This window comes from Hippoglossus stenolepis, chromosome 5, assembly GCF_022539355.2.
Source record: "Hippoglossus stenolepis isolate QCI-W04-F060 chromosome 5, HSTE1.2, whole genome shotgun sequence".
NCBI classification, from domain to species: Eukaryota; Metazoa; Chordata; class Actinopteri; order Pleuronectiformes; family Pleuronectidae; genus Hippoglossus; species Hippoglossus stenolepis.
The window spans coordinates 27,609,532-27,632,087 of record NC_061487.1 but is presented as its reverse complement, the minus strand read 5'-3'; the positions used below and the strand labels follow the sequence as shown (position 1 = coordinate 27,632,087).

The 22,556-nt window shown below is 45.4% G+C and overlaps 3 protein-coding genes across 3 annotated transcripts; 2 read left to right on the top strand and 1 right to left on the bottom strand.

Annotated features, from left to right (window-relative positions):
• Positions 1 to 1,903: 1,903 nt before the first annotated feature.
• On the bottom strand, positions 1,904 to 12,139 carry gan (gigaxonin). The gene is made up of 13 exons (XM_035157266.2): positions 12,004 to 12,139; positions 10,649 to 10,853; positions 10,348 to 10,462; positions 9,838 to 10,188; positions 9,149 to 9,217; positions 8,779 to 8,930; positions 8,458 to 8,579; positions 8,251 to 8,363; positions 6,896 to 7,045; positions 6,669 to 6,805; positions 5,721 to 5,855; positions 5,353 to 5,462; positions 1,904 to 5,258 (listed from the first exon to the last, which is right to left on the bottom strand). Exons 2-13 carry the CDS (start codon positions 10,825 to 10,827, stop codon positions 5,086 to 5,088), a joined length of 1,806 nt encoding a protein of 601 aa, XP_035013157.1. The 5' UTR covers positions 10,828 to 10,853; positions 12,004 to 12,139; the 3' UTR covers positions 1,904 to 5,085.
• A 1,110-nt stretch (positions 12,140 to 13,249) lies between these two features.
• Positions 13,250 to 15,414, top strand: acd (ACD shelterin complex subunit and telomerase recruitment factor). Its single transcript, XM_035157812.2, has one exon. The coding sequence runs from the start codon at positions 13,534 to 13,536 to the stop codon at positions 15,247 to 15,249; it is 1,716 nt and encodes a 571-aa protein (XP_035013703.2). The 5' UTR covers positions 13,250 to 13,533; the 3' UTR covers positions 15,250 to 15,414.
• Positions 15,415 to 18,843: 3,429 nt separating this feature from the next.
• On the top strand, positions 18,844 to 20,697 carry foxl1 (forkhead box L1). Its single transcript, XM_035157813.2, has one exon. The coding sequence runs from the start codon at positions 19,026 to 19,028 to the stop codon at positions 20,151 to 20,153; it is 1,128 nt and encodes a 375-aa protein (XP_035013704.2). The 5' UTR covers positions 18,844 to 19,025; the 3' UTR covers positions 20,154 to 20,697.
• Positions 20,698 to 22,556: the final 1,859 nt, after the last annotated feature.

Here is a 22,556-nt window from a genome sequence, read left to right as displayed (position 1 = left end):
TCCACAGTCGCCAAAGTGCTGCTCATTGTGGGAACTGTGGGTTTCTCTATAAAAATGTTGTAAGGTCTCGACCCTGTGTGTGAAGAGCCTTGAGATAAGGTTTATTATGATTTGGCGCTATACAAATAAAATTGAATTGAATTGAACTGATTATCCTCCAGCTGATGGATGAATGTAAAATGTGGACATTTCAAATACAAACTGAAAAGTTCCCCTTAGGTCCAAAATGTCTGAAACACATGAGTGCTTTTGGAAAAATCTGACGTGATGACATCAGCGTCTGAAACTCCCGGAGGAATGAGCCTGAGGCAGCGAGGCTGTGACCGAGCGTGAGGGCGACAGATCTGAGATCAGGCCTCAGTCTCACATCTCCAGGGTCCCAACGCTCAACAACAACCAGCTCAGGGGTTTCTTCATGCTCCCAGCAGGATGTCCCACAGACGTCCTCCAGGATTCTTATCTTCTCCTCTTGTTTCCATCGTCCCCCATCAGCACCGTCCTTCCGGCCGCTCCACCGCCAGGAGACGAGTTACGACACGACGACCGCCTGACGCACCGGCAGCCTGATATTACAACAGTCAGTGAACGAGTGTGTCACCGGTCACCGAGACAAACAGGCTCTGATTAGGTAATAATGGAAATAATTTCATTCAAACAACATGGAATCAGTGGAGATCCAGAAAAAACACAATGTATTTATTTAATTTGTGAGTAAGATTGATATTAATCAATACAAAGATATGTCAAGATTTAAATTGATAAGCTTAGAACCATAAACTGAAATAATTCAGAGGGACAAAAGAGACAAAATATGAACTCAGCAAAATTGTAATATATTATTTAAAATTTTTGTAGGTAATATATTTTATATTTTAAGATCAGAGGAAAGAAGAAAGAAGAAATTTACTGGACCTGAAGTAGGTTGTCAGAATACTTTCTTTCTTTTCAAAATGAAATACATTCAAGAAATGAGGATTGAAAGTGAATCCGTGTAACTTTTATCATTTAAAACACGAGACAACAGAAGCTTCGGGTCAAAACAGACCAGACAAGTTGTGACTGTGACAGCAGAAGAAGATGAAAGAGGAAATCTAATCATCAGCTGAGCCTGTGACACGTGTTTACATCTCCTCACATCTCCTCACATCTCCTCACATATCCGGTGAGGAACATTCTGCTCTGTAACAAACTGCTGATTAAACGAACATCTAATCAGAGGAACCCTCCGTATGAACGAGGCGCTGGATGAAGTTCACTCAACGTAAACTTCTTCTGTGGTAAATTCTGAATATGTCCCGTCAGCACTGCTCCTCACATCAGTCACAGGTCCCAGGTCAGCTGGACTCTACCTCCGTCCTGGTCACGCTGGATAACCCAGTTCTGTTAATCCCTCGTTTGGATCAACACATTTTGTAATGTTTTCAATATCATTTAATTTTAATGGATATTCATGGTCCCCAGAGGATGATCCCTAATGTTGTTGTTATGGACCACAGGACCAGAGCGACAGTCTTTAAATTATCTATATATATATCTATAGATATATATATATCTATATACACACACACACATACAGTAGATATGTAGATACATGTACAGATATGTGTATTTGTATCTATATGTAAAAGGTGAAAGGTCAAGCAGCTACGTTTCAGCTATCACTATTCAGCTTGTGTGTATGTATACGCACACGTCCGTAAATGTACTATGTATATGTAAGCATATATATATGTGTATATACACTATATACTAAATAAACATATACATATATTCAGTAGTATAAAGTATAGAGTATGAGCATAAAGTATTTAATAGACAGTAAAGGTGTCTGTAACAGATGAAATCTTTTCCTGAGTAATTGATCAGATTTAGTATCAGAACAGAAACAAACGTGAGAAGATAAAACACTTAAAGGTTTTAATTCCTTTGACGTAACTGAGTGACACATGATCGTACAAAACTTCCTCACGTACGAGTTACAAAAGTACAAACTGAAACATGTCTCACTTCACGTCTTTCATGACATAACTTTAAAACTCGTCCACTGTCAGTTTGCACTGCTTTTATTTTCCCTTATTGTGTTTTCCAGTGTATCACAACACACAGTCATCGGGTGTTCGTGTCAGAACAAGTGTTTAGGACACAGAGCAGCTCAGAAACTTATTGGAGTATTTACTGTAAATGATTACACACTATGGAATGTGCAAAAAATAAGGAAGCACAACATTCACAGTCAAGCTTCAACATCGAGTTCAGAGTGACGAGGAAAAGTATTCAGTGTGAACCGTCGACCGTGAAAAGTGGAACCGATCAATGAAGGATGTTTGAATTAAGATCAGGTGACGTGACATCGTCTCAGCTGCTGTGACGTGTCACCAGCGACGGGAACGTGATGCTGCAGTAATCAGACGTCGGATCACGTTGGTCAACTTCACCGTGAGAATTTAGAATTTCATTTCTTAAAACTGTAGTCTGAGCAGAAATTATTATATATAACACCAACCCAACACCAACAGGTTTCTCAGTTGTCCACACAACGACTCATTATTTACAGTGTTTGTTTAAAGGGACCATGTGTAAAATACATTTTCTGTTCTTTTACTATCTGTGATGACTTGAAGCGTCGGTAGGGGGCCTCGAAGTATGACACAGTCGCTCCGGACTTTTTCACTCAGTCCATTCGAAGAAACATGTTATTGAAACGTGGCGTTTCGTACTTCCTCCCCCGGTGTGAGGTCATATGGGATCGCACTCTTCTCTCTTAAGCTTTGTATTTAGTCATGTTTTAGTGTTGCATTACTTCATAATTTAAAGACTTGGTGTTGGTCTTCACTGGTGAGACCTCAGCTCCAACACTGTGTGTTTGATGTGTGTGTGCGGTGTGTTGGCTTTGTAATATGATGAGGTGTGTTTGTATCAGGACTCCGTGAGCTCCACTCAGTGTGTGTGTGTGTGTGTGTGTGTGTGTGTGTGTGTGTGTGTGTGTGTGTGTGTGTGTGTGTGTGTGTGTGTGTGTGTGTGTGTCTACACAGGAGCTGCGGACAGACAGCAGCAGCTGGAACTCACACAGAACAAACGGGGTCAAGAGATGCCAAAACTGTACTGACTGGAAAGCCAGGTCGAAGGTCGCAGAGGCAGCAACGCATCCGACAGCTCAGAGGGTGTCGCTTGCAGTGACGTCTATTTCTGAACGGGCTGAGCCCCGGCAGCTCGGACAATGATAACAACTGACAATCCCGTCAAGGCGCTGGTCTGCAAATATTCACTGAGTGAACGTTCAGCGACGGAGAAACTGCAGAAACTGTCTCAAAAACAAGTCACACAATCGTTTCCTCTGAGTTTTCTCGGGAATCCAACGTCAGATCATCTTTCACATCATGTATAGATAATCAGCGTGTGCAATGCATGCTGGGACTAGTCTGTGGTTTGCTTTCTGTCTGTTAATCTGCTGCATAGCTCAGGTTGTTACTCTGTTGAAGTTTCTGGCTTCATGGTCCTCAGACACTGAGACTGTGGGAAGTTTAGGACTAAAGTGACACTCGTGCAGAAAATGTGGTGAAACATGGTCCATGGCCGCTGGCACCGAACCAGCAAGTCCTGCAATTTGAACAGTTTGTTATTTTTGGTTTGGCTCCGGAACGACGTGTCTGCATTTTCTGATCTGACGATCTGATCAGCAGGACGTCATCAGCGTTTCTTCCAAAGCCGTTGTTTGTTAAAGTTTGTTTAAAGATCGAGGAATTTCATTGTCATTATAAAATATTAAATCAGCTTTGGTCAACGTTGGGGAACGATCATGGTTAAAAAAAAAAAGTCCTTGGTTACGCCTGTGAACTCCTATAGATCGCAGGCACGCATGTGTGTGTGCACAACGCCAGCGTGTCTGCTGCGGCGCTGCTGCTGGCAGCTCCGTCTTTCTGCGCCGAGTTTGTCTTGGATAACGGCCATCAATAATAATAACCATCCATTGTTCACGAGCGGCCTGAAGAGTGGGGAGCTGTGACCAGAGAGCAGAAGTGTGGTTCTGAGGAGAGAGAGGAGGAGGAGGAGGAGGAGGAGGAGGAGGAGAGGTTCCTAACAAGGGGCTGAGACCCCCTAAGGATCACAAGATGTTTTCCGTGATTGTTACCATGAAAATAACACAGTTGTCATCAGTCTTCTTTGTCCCAACATGACCTCTGAATGGATTCTGACAGATCAAGGCTACATCCACACGACTATGTTCTGCCCGTGTAATCAGATTACTGGAATTACATCTCGTCTCCTCCTCATGTAAAAAGTTGTTTAGTTGTAAAGTAGAGAATTGAACTGATCCACCGCTGTTAGCAAAGACAACAGCTTCAGTAACACATTGATTCTCCATGTTTGTTCATACTTCTGAGTGAAGGAGGTCATGTGACAGGAGCCTGACGAATCAGAGTCGTGTCAGACGAATCTGTAGCAGAGTGGATCTGTTTGTAAACAACGGAGTCGTGTGGACGAAGCCCAAGTTTCAATCCGCTGTGACGTCACCCGTTGGTTTGTGAGCTGCACCAAAAAAAACCAGAGAGCAGATGTTCCACATGTGCACAGAAGCAACATGAGCGTGACGAGAGGAACTGAAGCTGGAGCACGAGGAGGGCGAGTGCGAGCGCAGGGAACCGAGTGAACGCTTCGTAAACGTCCGGATCGTTTATGTCCACCACCGTTCGTACGACACAACAGAACCGAACATGCAGCTACACCACAGCAGCTCCGCTCAGACGTTACATTTGTTGTTCTCAGTTAAAAACCCTCCACCAACCACCTGTAAACACTATAAACGACGAAAAAACATTGCTAATTCCACGTTAAAAAGAAAAAACATAATTTAGCTCAATAAAATTGCAATAAGACCTATAATGTTAAAAATGTGTTAAGATGAACTTTTGTCCTGTCAAGTCATAAAGTAAAAAGGTCTCAGGTCCACCCCCCCGACCGTCAGCATGTAGCGATTACAATACTTTAGTGTTCATACATCTACTACAACAGGGAGAAAGTACCAGTGTGCAAAAGTAGAGGAGCGTGGAGACGACGCAGGGTCGACGAGCCGGGGGCGTCCTGGCATCAGACCCGGATGCGGAACATGCCCTGGCTCAGCTGAAGGCGGAACAGTCGACAGTTGGCGATGCGCAGGGCGGCGCAGGCCGTCTTGGAGAGGTCGCTGGGTAACATGGGCTTGGTGCGATGCCACGTGCCGGAGCTGCGGCGGAACTCGCGGATGTAGTCGAAGCTTGTGCCTGTAAACGCAGGGAAAAAAAAAACACAAAAAGGTTAGACGTTCAAACGTTGCTGTAACAGAGCTCCACTGATTCCTGCTGCTGGTTAACTGACCCGTGTCCAGGTCTCCCACCACATAGACGCTGGCGCCAATGGGCACAGCCCCGTAGACGAAGGACGAGCTGGTCTGGATACACAGTGTTTGGTCGTCGATTAACATCCACCTGCATCAGTCACAACAGAACAGATCAGATGTATCCACAGACTTTAAATCAAGACGGACGACACGTCTCCACTTTCCAACATTATCTAGAATCTGGCTCTAGATGTGGAAGATGGTTCGTATCCGTGATATTTGAGCTTCAGTTCTGGATAGTAGGAGGAGGTAGAGATGTGTCGTCCATCTTGATTTACAATAAAAAAAGCCAACATTTCTACATCGTAGAAACGCAGAGAAATGACGCTAACGATTCCTCGCCAACCTTCTCATCTCGTCGTGGTAGAACTCAGATTTGCAGGTCGTCATCTGCCTTTGCTCGGGGTTGTCAGGTTCTTGGCTTCTCACGCCGCCGAACACGTAGAGCTCCTGGCCGACGCCACACGCCACCGAACCAAACCTGACGGGGGAAATATCAAGGAATTTAACAGGCTTGTGAGAAACATGGACAAAGTTTAATGATACGTTATGTTGTTACGATTGTTAAACGTTTCTTCACAACTTAGGTTCACAGGTTCGTCTATGACTGCGTTTACATGCGCACTAGTTCTCTGGTCATGAGGCTTATCCCAGTTTTGAGGATATGGTAATGGAACTGGTTATTCATATCATTGTGTAGATGATGAATACAAGTGTCCTGGTTACTTCGAACTGTGTTCAGATGTTAAACGTTACCATGGTTACAGCCACACAGCCTAGAGAAGAGGCCGTTTTTATTCCTGTTCGGTGGCTTTTGAAAATGAGGCATTGTTGCTTAACGGATGTGTCTTATCAACCTTAATTCCAACATTGGGAGGCGAGATCGTGGTGGGATCAGTTCATCGTGTTAGAGTTCACAGAGCAAGTTACCACAACTCATAGTATCGAGTTTCTCAAAAACGGGATAAGGGCTAATCCAGGATAGTGAAATCGGGAAGAGACGTTCCCCTGCTCCAACACAAAAGCAGGATACTTCAAAGCCCCGACACTGCAGACGCAGTCTGTGACTCACAATTATTCACACTGTGAGTCAACAGCTTCCGTTTGAGCAACTTCATGAACCTCAGCAACACTTTGATGTGTCTGTGTCACTGTGGTGTCATTGGCGGGAAGTCATAACAAAAGGAAACTGACGGGACGCGAACAGAGAGGCGGCGGCTCGGTCAATCGACCGATGAAATCACCGGCTGCTCTTTGTTTCCTGCTGCTCAGACCAATCACTGGCTGTGTTTACCTTCTCTCTTTCAGAGGACAGAGGCCGGTCCACTGCTGAGTTTTGGTGTCAAAACATTCCACAGAGTCAAACAGCTTCCCGTAGGAGCCCCCACCCATGGCGTAGATTTTCTTATTCATGGCGGCGTAGCAGCCGACCTGCGGGAGGAGACAGACACGGCTGAAAACGTCACAGTGTGTGGACTGAGGTTCACACTTTGGATTTCAATGATACGAGTGTGTGTTCACCTTGCGGATCATGGTCATGCTGGTCTGCAGCTTCCACGTATTGATGTGAGGGTCAAACGCTTCGACAGTGATCAGCTCCATTTCTTTGGTCTCTCCTCCGAGGACGTAGATCAGCCCGTCCAGCTCCACCACGCCAAAGTTCTGACGAGCCTGCGCATCAGTGACATGACGATCAAACTATAGCCACGTCCCACACGCACAACTACACGTTTAGATGCTCGGCTTCTGAGTCTTTAAATGAATAACCTTCCTTAAGTTTTCATATTTATGTGAATGTTCACCACTTTTTCTTTGGCCTGTGGGATCATTGTAATGAAATAGAGGAATAAGACGACTCCAGGACTCTGTGGTTGTTGCCTTGTCAAACTTTAGATTTTACGTCCTCCAACTCTGATCATGATGGAACCATCTTGCTCCGTCTGCTCTGCTCTCATGAGCCTCTCGCACGACTCAAGAAATGTGATACTTCACTCAACGTCAAGGATTTGGAAACAATTACATTTTTGGCCTCTTCTAGTTCCAACGGGAGCGAGTCCGTCATTCCACCCTCCTTTAATGGATGGTAATATTTTCTTCTTGGCATTTTTATGACATAAAAAGATATAAAGAAAAATATTCCATCCATCCAACAATCGTTTCCAATCCAAACGTATCCGCTCGTTAAACGGTGTCTCGTTATGAGAAGATTCACATCTTGAAATAGACGAGGTCTGTTTACTGCTTTGACAGCTCGGCTCAGTGTGGCCTGATTCTTCTACATCATCATTTTAACTAAGGTCATGATGTCAATTAAACGTGGTGGAAGGATGTGGTCCGGGTCAGGAGAGAACTCATTACATTCTGGTGCAGATCCAGATCAGGGGACGGATCCAGGATTGTATTTTAACTTTCTTCAGCTTTGTGAGATTGATTTTCAACATTTTGTTTCTCAGAGAATAGTTTGTGGATCTTGATGAAAGATAAAATCAGACCTGTTTAGAGGACTGTACGTAGAACATCAGTATGTATGACTTTCTTTGCATATACAGCAGGTTAGTGAGATCTGATCTCATGTGGTCACTGGAGACTTATTTTATTAACTGACTTAACCGCCACTGCATCAATACTGACACCTAGTGGTCTTTAAATGAAAGGGAGCATGAACCGTAACATGGCTGCAGCAAAGTGTTTCTTATGACGAGCAGGTAATTAACAGCAGCACATTTTAATTTCTTAAGAGAAATAAACAATTCAGAGTAAAATGTAAGAAAACAAGAGATAGAAATTGGACAGAAAGAAATGTATTGCAGTATTATATACATATACAATCTTTATATATATAATATAAGTATATAATAGGAAAGAGGTGAAGATACCTGAAGCATCGGGGGTATGGGGCTCCAGGTGTTGGAGTCAGGGTCATATTTCTCTCCACTGTCCAGGATTGTGTTGTTCTCATCGGCTCCGCCCATCACGAACAGAAAACCCTCTAACGGACAGGAAACAACATCAGTACCGACCGCTGAAGAGGAAGTATCTTAGCTCCACCTGATTCAGGACACGAGGTAGGTGAGTTTCCTGACCTGCAGCTACCACCCCGTGGCCGATGCGGGCGACGCTCATCGCCTGCAGCTCGATCCAGGCCTGCCTGTTGCTGTCGTACAGCGGACACATGCAGCGCGTCGCAGCCGTCGTCTTCCTGCTTCTGTTCAGGACAAAATCCATCAGTGCAAACAGGATGTGAGTCGAGTGTGATGAGGAAGAATTCAGCACCAGTTTGTGACATCTCGCTGTAAAGCACTTTTCTCTCTCAGTGATTCACACAACAGGAAATCAATGTTGTGAATATTCTGCATTAAAACTGTTCATACTTCATGTCGTCATTTTTACTAATGGAAACTCACTTGCGATCTTCTCCTCCGGCGAGAACGATGCACTCAGAGTAACCTCTGGGTTTGAAGGCGGCGAGCAGAGCCTCGCCCTGCAGCCCAGCGTCCGCCAGCGCGGGCTGACAGTGCTCTCTGATCACCTCCCTCATCAGAGGCTCCCCCATGGCCTGAAGGGATACCATGCAGCACAGGAGGTAAGCAACTAAAGGGTTGTGCCTCAAAACCAGCATAAAGAACGTGAAACACTTTGTCACACGGTTCATAACATCATGAAGCACATTCCACCTCTTCACTCAGACCCAACAGAATTAATCACACGTGGCTGCAGGGGGCGCTGTTGCTCAGTAAAGGTGACAGTGTTGCTTTAAATGTGCATCTCACTTACCTGCTCTCTCAGGTAGCTCAGGTCCAGAGCCTGCAGCCAGACTGAAGACATCACTTCCTTCATGTGAACCTACACAGACAAATGGAATAAGAATCACTTTGGGTTTTATGGATCAAACAAACCTGAACTTAAACACACTTCATTCTAACCTGAGCGCTGACTCAATCCATTATTGGATTCTTGAAATGTTTGCGTCGTCTTCTTCATCAGCGTGAACGTCAAATTCACATTAATTAATGTAAAGGTTTCATTTTTATCATCACTATCAGTCAAATGTGCAGTGTCACACATGTTGTAAAGCTAGAAGTCTCATTTCCTATAAACTACATGTATTTCAAAGTTTACAAAAAACATATAAAAAGGTGACAAAACTAACAAATAAACCTTTTAGTTTGACCCGTTGTATCCTTTATTAACTCAACATCAATGTCACTCAGCGTTTAGCTGAATAAAAGCTTCATAAACTAACTTAGCTGTGATTTGACTGACAGCTCTGATTAAACTGTCCGGCAAAGTCTAATGTTTGTTTGTTATTAAAGTAGATTTTGATGTATAAAACAAATTCCCATTTAAAGTTTATTTCATCCATTCAGTAATTTTTCTTATCAGCTTTTGGCAGCCAAACTCACCCGTCTACATGTTTCACTATCTCTCCCTAAATCTCACGGCGTCGCTGCAGCTGAACTCACCCTGCGATCCTCGGGGTCGTGTGCGAGCCACCGCACCACGGCCTCCAGCACGTGCTTCTCGTTGCCCACGTTCAGCTTTTCCATGGCGAGCACCTCGCAGAGCCGGTCCCGGGGCAGCTCCCTGAACTCCTCGGTGAGCCCCACGTCACGGAAATGCGTCTGCAGGAACTCGGTGGCGGCGTAGTGGACGTGGTAGAGGCAGTAGTGCAGAGAGAAGAGTCGGATGCCGATGCAGTTCTCTGCGGTGATGCAGCTCTCTAAGAACTGACAGCACAGCGACTTGAGGTCGGTCATGAGGAGCAGGTCGGACGCCTGCACCATGTCCTGGATGGTCTCTTCACTCAGACGGATCTGTAGGACACACAGACACACAGGCAGTGAGACAGAGGGAGGTCGGGCCACACAGACCAAATAGAGCTCTATAACATCATGTTAGGATGAGAAGAAAACAATTACTTGTCCTTAACAACTAAAACATAACAAGCACAAAAAGCACGTCTCCACACTCACTTCCCCACAGAAGATGTAGTCGAGGATCTGTTTCATTGTTGCCATGGAGACTCCCTGCAGCTCGATTCTGTACGTAGACCCATCTTCCTTTGGGGGGTTGTAGTTCAGCTTGGTCCTAACGGGAAACAATCAGCACAATATGACAGAACATGTCATTTATAAAAAATGGAAACCTGAAACCTCTCATCGTTCCCAGCAGAAAGTGGACACGCCCATTCTGCTGCTTTAACATTATGGACAAAGACAACAAGTGCTTTGATCAGATCTGAGGACTTGACCTGGTGCCAGCACAGCTTCTGACCTGATGTAGGGACTAGCAGCAGCCAGGATGTTCTTCTGGACAGGAAGCTCCTCTCCATCAACCACCAGCAGAGCATCGTGGAAGCTCTTCTCCAGCCAGAAGGCGCGAAGGACTCTGAGCAGCTTCTGGGAATGCTGCGGGTCCGAAACCCTCGATCCAGGCTCAATCGAGTTGGGCATGTCCGCCCGAATGGTTCTGATCACTCCTGTTTACAGAAAACAGAGTAGAAACAGATCCAATTGGAAGCGTGGTTGAAACCTATGTTGTAGTTGCAAAGTTAGTTTTATGACCTGTATCTACACACATATACAACCTGTCCAAATACTTTATGACCTGAACTGTTTTATGGTCTGAACTGTGTTGACCTGAAAACTGCCACACCCTTTTTATCACTTATTTACTCTCCAAAGAACTGAATGTGTGTCTGCTTATCTCCAAAGGAAACACATGTAAATCAGTTCCCTGTGTTTAGATTCCTCTCTCCTGCGCCTACAGAACCAGTCTGAACTGGTTCTGAGAGACAGCCTTAGTCCTCCTATATAAGATCCTTGCATTTGACTGTCCTGCGTCTTCACTCTGAGATCCCTGTGACTCCCTGTGTTGATCCTTTCTGCAGAAAGCCCCTATTGAAATACACAAAGACAAATTTGGTGTTTCCAGCCTCTTGTATTTCCAGATTTCCATCACAAACAGCCATTCACACTTTGACTCAGGGGACGACGACGACAACAACAACAAACTGGTGGAGGTTTCACCTATCGACTCTCTACACTGGTACAGACCCAGTGAGGTTTGAAACCTGAACCCTCCCACTGATCAGTCATCCGGCTCACGGGAGGGGAGTCACCTTTGAACGTACATAGTTTTAGTTTTGTATTGTTTAATTAAACTTTGTTCCCTGCTGAGCTGAGCAGCTTCTTCTTCTCGTCCAACTCCTCTCATCGTTCTGTCCCTGTGTTCACTTGCATTATGACAAACAGACCTTGACACGACCACACCCTCAGTGTGCGTCACACCTGAGTTACAACACGTCACTGGGACGCCACCTAGATCCCTGACTCACCTGGAGGAGCAGCACAATCACTCCTCCTCGAGCTCCCTGATTCCTACGCGAGGTTTGGTGCGTGGAGGCTAAGCTAGTTAGCACAACACACTGGATACAGAGCACTTCCCTGTAGCGTCGTTAGCCGAGTTAGCAGCTAGGTGCTTGGTTGGTCAGCGTCAGGTAAAGTTTAGCTAACGTCGGTTGTTTGGCTAAATCCCAGAAAACACACGAGCACAGACGGATGTTTGTCTACACGAGTTTAAAGTTGTTGCATCGTTGTTTCTCATCCGGACAAGTTTGAGTCTCTCACCTGACGACGGAGAAGTTTCTACTGTCGTTGTTATTCACACGTGAAGTTTGAAGATCAGCAGAGAAACTGAGGACGTGAGTGTTGCGTGCTGCCTGCACTGCTTCTTCTCTGGTGTTTATTAGCGAACCAGCTTAGAGGCGCACTACCGCCCCCACCTGGACTGGAGGTGGAACAAGGGATCAGGCAGAAAAACAAACTAATATAACAAAGTATTTGATGCTACATAAATGTGTTTGATATAGAGTTTATTCACAGATGCAGATTTATAAATAGAAGACTAATGTTAATTTTTTTATGAATGAGTTAAGAAAGTATGTAAAGATGAAAAATGCCTTGCTTATTTATGACAGCATGGAACTTTATTTCCTGACTTTCTTTCTTTCTTTCTGTTGATTCATTTTGTGCTTTTGTTGTCTGTCAATGTTCCATAACTTCATGCTCAGTCTGTTTTTTTAAATTTTATTCTTGTGTTGACAACTTGAATATGAAGGACATACGCTGACATAAGTATGAATAAATAAGATGATAATAATACTTTATTGATCCACACATCGAGGAATTTCAGTTGTTGCAGCAGCAGACACGTCAGAATGAGGTAGACAAAAGAATAATACTATTATAAAAATGCAGAGTATGTACATTATATACACTTTTCACTGTAGTGGTTTGTATAGAAATGTTATAAAGTAAAGTGCAGTGGAGCAGGATGATACACAAGCAAGTAGTAAAACTGTTTGTACATAAACATAAAGACATGTTGTGATGTGCAGATGAAACAAATCTTATTAATAAATGAATAAAGACAGAAATAGCCTTTTCACCTTCCACTTTATATATTTCCTGATGTATTTATTTATGCTTATGACATTTTTTGTCCATATTTGAAATCTGTCTTGGTTAGTCTTTGATTGTAAATAAAGTTTATTAAAAAATGAGAATTCCGCTAAACGGCTGTTTCCGGTTTGAGCAACACTCTCTCGAACCACTTATGCTGTTGTTGTATATTTTAGTGACATTAGTTTGTATTATAGTGAAATTATCTCTATAAAATCATCATGTAATGAAATATTAGTAAATATTATTTTTATAATGTAAAAAAGAGTTCATAAACTAACACATGTGCTTTTACTTTGAAGGAGTTACTTCCTTCTGCCGTTAAACTCTGAAACTAACGTAACTATTGAGACAGTTTACGCAGGATTACGCAAAGATCAGAGCGCAACTACGTCTGTGAATCAGGCCAATACTATGCTACGCTATTGTTATGCTAACATGCTATGCTAGCTAAGTTAGAACCAGAGTACGCTGTGACGTCAGTTACGTATCAGATCTCGTTCTTTTTTGCGCATCTTCCAACGATAGAACCAAAATATATCGCGTTAAAATAATAAACTAATATGATTTAATAATAATATAAAAATAATAACGTCATTGGCTCCAGTGGAGATGTTGTGATGTAGGAACCTTTGAGCGTCGTTGACGTTTCCCTGACGGAGCCTAACAGGAGACGCACAGTGTGCAGATCCAAACATGCCTCGCGCTCCTCGGAACCAGCTGACTCCCTGGATCGAGAGCCTGATCCTGGGCTACGGCAGCGGGGAGGCGGGCGGCGGCGGCCGGCTGAAGGCTCATGTGATCGGGGTGGGTCAGATGTCTCAGTCCCAGGCTCTGAGCTCCGAGGGCCTCACCGGGCTCCTCTTCCTGTCCGACGGGGTGCTGCAGCTCCCCGCCGTCCTCACCGCCTCCGCCTGGGAGCATCTCCAGGAGCAGGAGGACCGCGAGTGCATCACCAGCCTGGTCAACGCCACCGTGTGCCTCCGGGACTACCGGCTCCAGCTGTACGTGTCCCTGCAGCAGGTCAGGTGCCGGTTCTTCCTGTCGGTGGGGGAGCTGGCCACCACTGCGGCGGGTCCGGTCCGAGACAACACCCCGTGCTGCACCTCCCTGCCCTCCGTCAGGCAGAAGATCATCCAGGCGTGGAGGGCGCTGCAGGGCACGGAGCTGCAGGAGTCCCAGAGGAGCCAGGGGGGGTTCGACCTGTCGGAGCTGCTGGGGGAGTGGCAGCACGACTGTGTGCAGACGGTGCTGGACGATGTTCGGGAGAGGCTGGTGGGAGCGAGCAGCCCGCAGCCCTCCACCTCCACCCCGCTGCCCACCCACCCGGCCCCCTGCAGCGCCACCGGCTGGGACGTGGACAGGGTGAAATACAAAGGAGCGAAGCGTTTCATTGTCCCTGTCGAGTGTCTTCTCCTCCCAGAGGAGGAAGCTCTGCGGCTGCAGGCACCACCTGAGGTCAGCAGGAGGCAGAGTGAGCTCTCTGCTGCCTCTGAGGACATGAGGTCAGATTCACCACACCCCCCAGGGACCACACAGCCTCCCAGTGACGAGGCAGAGTCGCTGGTTTCCACGCCAGCTGTCGTAGAGACCAACACCAATGAGGTCTCCCCTTCTCCTGTGGATCAAGAGGACGAAACCGTACACGTGATTGACAGTCACATCACACTTTTATCCAACCCGTGGGACATTTACTCTCCGCCATCCTCTGTTGCGTCCCTAGATGCAACGCCAACGACCGCTCCGCACACGCCCACCGCCGCTGAATCCAAGCCTGACCACGCTGCCATGTTGACCAGCACGCAACTTCCTGCCCTCAGCCTGGAGACAACCGAGCACAGCAAGGGAGAGCACAGCGACATCCCACCGTACCAGCAGCCGCCATGTTCGACCAGCCTGCCTGAGACCGCCGGGGCGCCATCATCCTCATCTCCTGTGAGTCCAGCAGAACCTTTGTCCAGACCGGCAGACAAGTCCCCCCCCACAGACGAGCGCTGCAACAACACAGCTCAACAAAATCCCCTTGCCGAGGACAGAGACGGTGAGATTTGGGTGAAGGACGGAGAGGAGGCTGAGGACGGAAAGTACGGGAAGAGACAGAGATGTGAGGAGGAGCAGAGGGAGGAAGCTCAGGTGAGCGGGGACCCTCCATCTTGGCTCTTTGACACACAGGCCGGCCTCTGGGCTGAAGGGGGCGGCGGTCACACAAAGGGTCAAAGTGCAGGAAGCGCCTGGAGAAAAGCTCCCAGGGTTCACAGCAGTGGCCGGACGTTCTCTTACTCGTATCAGGTGTCCGGACAGAACCTGCAGGACTTCAGTGGACTCCCAGTCAGCGAGTCTCTGCTGCACTGGGCTGTGAAGTATCTGGTTCCGAAGACGAGAGAGCCCGCTCCACGTGTCCGTGACCTCTGACCGCACCAAGGTCACGTCACCGTAGGTTCAGAGACAGTTCATGTTCGTTGCAGCTGAGTTTGTTTTATATGTTTTGTTTTAAGCACTGAGAAAAATATGTTTTTACTTTTTTACTCTAAATAAATATTGTCTAATAACACAAAGTTCATTTGTGTTATAACTAAACTAATGAGTAAATCAATTTCTACTTTTTCTGGAGGGATAAAACCTTTCCTGTTAATTATGGGATGTTTTCTGCTGCGTAACCGTAGATTAATGGAAAGTGACGAGTTTCAGCAGGAACTCATCACAGTGAATGAAGACACAACTCTTTGTTTCCGATGGATTCATAGTTTTAAAATGTGTTATTTTATGACACGTATAGAAAAAGGATGAAGTTTTACATGATGTTTATTCAAACACTTGAATGCAACACTGTCGAGTCACAGAGGGAAATGTTCTGCGTGTCCACTAGGCGTCGCTGACAGACCACACACACTCACGTGGACGACCTGGAATTAGAAAAGTTAACAGTGAATCTCAACATCTCACTAACATGGAGCCGCTGCTGCTCTTATTCTGAAGGTCTGAGTTCTTTGATGATTTTTTCTTAGTGAGGAAGATTCAGACCCGAGAGAAGATGATTCTCACTTGAGGAACTTTAGTGCAGCACTGGTTTGATGCATCTGAGAAGAAACAGGCAAAGAAATGACATTAACAGGAAGTGAAGACACGTAAATCGCTTTAATTTGAAATGTGGAGACATCAAAGGCAGAAAAACAAAAGAAGATAATATTAATAAAGTTTCACCTCTGCTCAAACATTCATTTTACCTGCTGTTGAGGTTTGGAACAAAGATGGACAACATGACAGTTCACAAAATGTGAAGCCAATTCATCTTGATCGCCCCCTGGTGGCCGGCTGCAGTGTAGATCATAAACCCTTCCTCCTCCATGTTAGCAGATGGGACCTTTAAGTTCGTTATTATCCAACTGATGTTTGTTCATGTTTCTCATAAGTTTGGTTTCCATTTGTTATTTGATGATGTAAAAACAGGCTGAGACTGACTCCTGATTGGTCGAGAGAGTGTATCAGTATGACCTCGGCTGAAGATGGCAGCGTTAGTATCTGAGATATTTTGGCTTCATTGTGGGAGGAAGTGCAGACGCGTCGTCCATCTTTATTTACATTCTTTGGAAGCAACAAACTTCATTTGAGGTGGAAACTGGAAACTTTTCCTAAAGATGCACTGAAATACTTCTAATTGAAGGAGGAACCTTATGTCAAACTTTTAAATGGTAAATATTGACATCTTCAAAACTTGTGGTATTTTAATAAATATAAAATGATCGCGTCAAATAATATCAGATGTTGATTTACATGTTTGAACATCATGGAGTTTGGAACTTGATGCAGGTTATTAGGCTTCTTACAAACTCTCGAGTGTCCACATACAGACTCGTTTATCACGTTAACATAAATGATGAAAAGCATCTTCTGCCATATGGAAGGGGAGAAAAGAAAAACGCTGCTCGCCGTGACCCGTCCACGTCTCTTGCATGTTAGTTTAGTTTTATTTGTTAGTGAATCACCGTCTGCTGAGAGAGAAACAGGGAAAAGAGCGACTTCTGAGTTTATCCACTGAAAGCTCCAAACCCCTAATGTAAGCAGGAGCCAGCTGTGTGCACTTGTAAAGTTGTTATAATCCTCCATTGACCTATAAACAGGAAAATACATAATATAAAGCATCATGCTCACACACACAAATAACACAGGATTTGTGTTTGTCCTTGTAAGGCAGCAGAGTCCTGCAGCGTCTCACAGGAACATGAAACACACGAGGCTGCTTCTGAGATCATTTCAGTTTTACATGTGATGGATCCGTGTTTTTGCAGAAAATCGAGCGTGAATCGTCAGGAATTTATTTGGGAAACATTTCGTCGAACATGTTGATTCAGGCGACGACCACCCAGGCCTGAAGTGAGCGATTCAGAGGCGCAGATAATAAAACAGGTCGATCCGTCCGTGACGGGCGGTGATGGAAACAGACGAGCAGCTCGAAACAGGGAATATTTGGAATTTTTGCCTGATGATGATGATGATGATGATGAACTTAGGGGTCAAAGCTCAAAGGTCGACACGATACCTCCATGACATCACTATGATGTCAGAAAATTACATCAAATAGAGCCTGATCTACTAAGATCCCAGATAAAGAGTGCGTGTGTATTATAACAGATTGCACGTTTGGTTGGTGGGCGTTTTACGGGTGATCTATTAATAATAATTGCACAAATGATAACAGGTGCACACATGGTAGAGGCAGTGGTATTTAAATGAGTGTTTTGCGTGTGTTACTGGTTTCCACCATGAAGCGTTACGCAGAGCAGAGTGACAGCAAGCACAATGCGAAATTTAATGTGATGGACTTGGAGGTGTTAGTGGAAGAGGCAAACAAACATGTTGTTGAGCTTCAGCAGAGAAATATTAATATAACTCAAAGAAACGTGATATGGGAGAGTATCTGCGAGAAAGTAAATACTGTGGGTAAAACAAAAAGAACAACCGATGAAATCAAGAGGAGAAGGCGTAAGAAGAACCTTCAGTAGATCAGGCCCATAGTGTATTAATGCACTGATAAACCATTAAGATTAAAAACACAACCTATGAGAGACAGACACACACACAGACAGACAGACAGACAGACAGAGAGACAGAGAGACAGACAGACACACAGAGACACAGACACACACAGACAGACAGACACACACACACACAGACACACAGACACACAGACACACACACACAGACAGACAGACAGACAGACCATACATACAGACAGACAGACAGACAGACACACACACACACACACACAGACAGACACACAGACATACATACAGACAGACAGACAGACACACACACACACAGACACACACACAGACACACACACAGACAGACAGACAGACAGACAGACAGACAGACAGACAGACAGACAGCTTTTTGTGATGAAACATTTCATAAAATAAGAACAAAAACAAAAGGTATTAATGCTCTGGTGGTGATTAATATAAGTTCAGAGCTGCAGGAATGTTATAGTTCAATATCAGTGTTACTGTGATGATGATAATTGATGATTATTATTATCATTATTATTATTATGAACATTATTATATTATTATCGGGTCTGTTTCTCCTCAGAAACGTTGGAATAAAGTTTTTGTTTTGTCAGACAAACAAACAAACATCGTCTCCTGTGATGTTTTCTACTTTAACCGGATGAAGTTTCTTCTTTCTCTGCTCCACACTTTTGTTTTGCCTCTGAACTCCCAGCATGCAGCGCTGTGTGTTTGCTTGTTCTCTCTGTGTGAGCAGCCCCCGCGTCAGGGGTGGACGTGATGTTTCAAACAGCACATCACTGAGTTTATGTATTGGGTGCCCGGAAATTTTTCCAAATAAACACAGCTTGATTCTCTGTGGGTGGGCGAACTTATCAAGCGACTAATTCTATAAACACATGAGGGGAGAACACGCCGCCTGATTGGCTGCTGGGCGGAGGAGGTGGGGGACCGGGAGTTTCAGCGCAATGAAATTTTAATTAATGTGGGTGGGCTGAGAACCACAGTGTTTATGATGGACGATTTATTCCCCGGTGCAAAGTCAACATAACACAGCAAACGCACCGCAATTATTAACATTTTCCTGGGGCCTCATGAGGCCGGAGAGTCAGTCAGTGGAGGAGAGGAGCTCCGGGAGCAGGCTCCACTTTCCCCGGGACACATCCCTGCCTCCTCGGCGTCATGGCTCTCTACCACGGCCGCCTGCCGCCGCTCGGACTGCCGGGCCTGTCCGCCCCCCCGCTCATCTACCTGTACGGGCGGGACGGTGGAGGGGTCGTGCCCGCCGCCCTGAGCTTCGTGTCCGGCCAGGAGCCTCCGCAGAAGCCGCCCTACAGCTACATCGCGCTCATCGCCATGGCCATCAAGAGCGCACCGGAGCAGCGCGCGACGCTCAGCGGCATCTACCAGTTCATCATGGACCGGTTCCCCTTCTACCACGACAACAAGCAGGGCTGGCAGAACTCCATCCGGCACAACCTGTCCCTGAACGACTGCTTCATCAAGGTGGCCAGAGAGAAGGGCCGGCCCGGCAAAGGCAGCTACTGGACGCTGGACACCACCTGTCTGGACATGTTTGAGAACGGAAACTACCGGCGGAGGAAGAGGAAGGCGAAAGGTCACCAGGAGGCTTTGGAGTCCAGAGCCGCTGGACACAAGCGCACCAAGGGCCCGGGGCCACCGAGGGCCCCCCAATCCTCCACCAAGCACCAGACTGGCTCGGAGATGGAGAAGGCACCAGCGAGGCAGGAGGCGGAGGAGACAGAAACTCAAGCGGACACGAAGTCTGTTCTTGTCGAGATTAACCAGGCGGAGCCGCCACGAAGTCCCGTCCACAGACTTAAAGTTCTCCCGGGTTCATCCACCGAGAGGCGGCCGGAGCCGGGTCCCGCTCCCAGGCACGCTGCCCTGTGGATGGACGGCGCGCACCTCCTCGGCGCATCCTTCCGCTGGGAGACGGAGGACAGAAGGTTCGCGTTCAGCGGAAGAGACAGAGACAGAGGTCCGCTCTGCGCCGTCAGCTGCGGAGGAAACACTAACTTGGCTGCACCTGCGTCGGAGAGTCCGAAAGGAACCGTTCCGAGCCGGGACAAATCGAAAGGTTTTAGCATCGACAGCATCTTATCGAAAAATGACGGCGAGACGCGCGGCAGCCTCCTCGGTTTGTACCCGGACACGTGCGCGGAGAACCCAGGTTTCAGTTCGTCTCTGGTCCTCGGTGCTCGGCCACATCACTTGCACCAGATGGGATTCCCCCTCTCCTCTTACCTGTCACTCACCTACCCAGACAAAGTACTGCATTTTAAATGAGCACCGCCATGAATCCAGACTCCAGTGTATTTTACGCACGGACGCCTGAAGATGTAAAGTGTTTAAAGCTTCACATGCTTCGTCCCATTGAGACATGTTCCTCCTCTTCTTCTTATTTCAGGACCTCTGCCACGTTCTTCATCCACAGAAGCGATCAGACAGCGACAGAGAGCAGCCGGAAGGCTTTTAAATTCATCTTTACGCATGCGTAATTGTCAGGACTGTGGTTATATGGCACACATCTTCCCCAAAATACTGCCCGATACAACAAAAAGCTGAAAGTTTATAACGATCCTGTCAATGTCGTGTGAATATTTAGGGCAAGCTCAACATTTCTCACTTCATACATGACGAAGAAACCCCCCAGAGAACATGTTGAATGTGTTAATGTGTTTATCCAAAGAAGAAAGATCGTGTCTCTGAACTCTGGACTTATTGTACAACATGAGAATGAAGTTTCACACTCAGCGATGTAATCAAAGGTATTTTACATTCCACACTGCTCTGAAGTTCATGTGCAAATAAAGTTTAGTTTGGTAATAAAGCGACAACATGATTCATTAAAAATCAAAAGTAAAAACCATGAATAGAAAACTATTGGAAAACTCCAGACTGGTATTTAAATAAAACATCAGCTGTAAGAAACAGAGAAAATGTGTATTTGTGGACTTGCTCTTCAGTTATTCTGTAATTTAAAGTTTATGATCATTGAGGATGATCAGACCTGTGAAGTTTCACTGTTTGTCCCAGTTTGATAATCAGGAATAATCCACCATGAGGAAAACAGACTTTATTAATCTACGTACTGATTATAATCAGTCTCAAGACGTCTATCATTTACTTTTGGGTTATATTTAGTGTTATTACTGCGGGTTTGAAAAGGAAAGTTATCAAATTATTTTAACAGAGTAAAAGTAGTAGTGGAGTAGCAGAACATGGAAATACTCAAGTAAGGTACAAGTACATCAAATGTTACTTAAGTACAGTATACGAGTAAATGTACTTAGTTTCCACCGTTATCCAAACCACAGTCACTGACCCGACATTAAAATCTACAACGTGCAGAGACGTCACCGACTCAAACAGCAGTTTAACTCTAAATACGTTAAATCTAATAATCAAACATCCAAACTGGAGAATGAACTGGTTTCATGTAAAGAGGTGAGTCCTCAGAAAGACGCAGGAGGGAGCAGACGTTTAATCAACTCAAATCCACAACGGCTCCGCCTGATGAAACAAGACGATGCGTCTGATGAAGAGTTATGTTGTGAGCAGCTCTGTCACATGTGGATTTATGACATAAAGAAAAACATCTTCTGTTCTGTTTTCTGTTTTTGTTGTTGCAGTTTTTACTGCTTTGCTTCCTGCAGTAAAAACAAAGTTCACATGGAAAATCATTTCTGAGCAGTTCATCAATTTCTTTTCTTTTGCTCCCACTTTATTAAAATGATTGAGATCACAAATATCCTTTGTGGCAGCTGAACGTGTCGAAGTGACTGACAGGTGATCTTTGACATCGTTTAGAATCAGTGTTGAAAATGTCTCTTGACAAAAGAGACGTCGCTGTGTTTAAATCTTTATCATGTTTTCTAGTTTTTAAGTGTTACTGATAAAAGGTCTATATATCTCTCATATCTTTGTGTGAATATTATTAATACAAAGTTCTGTTCGTTCCATAAATAATCAATTCAATGAGAAACATGAGATCGATCGAACTGCGTCACATCCATCACACAGTGAAATAGTTATAACATCAAAGACGTCTCTAAACGACCCCTAAATCCAATCAGCCCCGCAAGGTTTCAAGAAACAACACATCAAGGCAACAAAAACATAAAGTAACTACGTGTTCATAAAAATAATAGTTAAAAACAAGAATCCTTTGTTCTGTATCGTGCGGACAGCTGTCGGCCGGTTGATGCTTTCAGTTTGATCTCTGAAGGTGAATCTTGACCTTTACCTTCAAAGCCCCTGATTGAGCCGTCACTCTGAGGCTGTGACACCGACGCATCACAAACACAAAGATCTGACGTCCTCGCTGAGCGTCTCCGAGCTGACGACACCTGCAGCAGATCAGGGATCTGACAAACACGTCTAAATATAGGCCCGCAGCCTCGGCACCGGCCGCGGAGCCTGTGCAAATCAGGAATGTTTGTTGCAATAAATAAACCTCCCCACATTTGAGGAGAGGAACTCACAATCGCAAGCATTTCCTGTGTATAGGATTCTTTTGGTCAGACGTGTAAATAAAACATGATGAAAACCTCAGAGGGGAAAGAACGACAGGGAGGGGGTGGAAAGTCTCTTTGGGGCAACGAACACATGACCCTTTGTAATTGGCTCCACTCGCTCTTCACCGTCCACTGATCTCCAAAGTCTCTGAGAGCAAAGTGAGGTAATGAA

Bases quoted from the DNA above. Each gene is read 5' to 3' on its own strand.
- gan (XM_035157266.2), bottom strand. From the start codon at position 10,827: ATGCCCAACTCGATTGAGCCTGGATCGAGGGTTTCGGACCCGCAGCAT. The intron at 9,218-9,837 runs GTGAGTTCAGCT...TTGTCTGTGTAG, and splicing joins ACGACCCCGAGGATCGCAGG to GTTCACATGAAGGAAGTGAT. The intron at 7,046-8,250 runs GTATCTTCACCT...ACTGATGCGCAG, and splicing joins CCATACCCCCGATGCTTCAG to GCTCGTCAGAACTTTGGCGT.
- acd (XM_035157812.2), top strand. From the start codon at position 13,534: ATGCCTCGCGCTCCTCGGAACCAGCTGACTCCCTGGATCGAGAGCCTG.
- foxl1 (XM_035157813.2), top strand. From the start codon at position 19,026: ATGGCTCTCTACCACGGCCGCCTGCCGCCGCTCGGACTGCCGGGCCTG.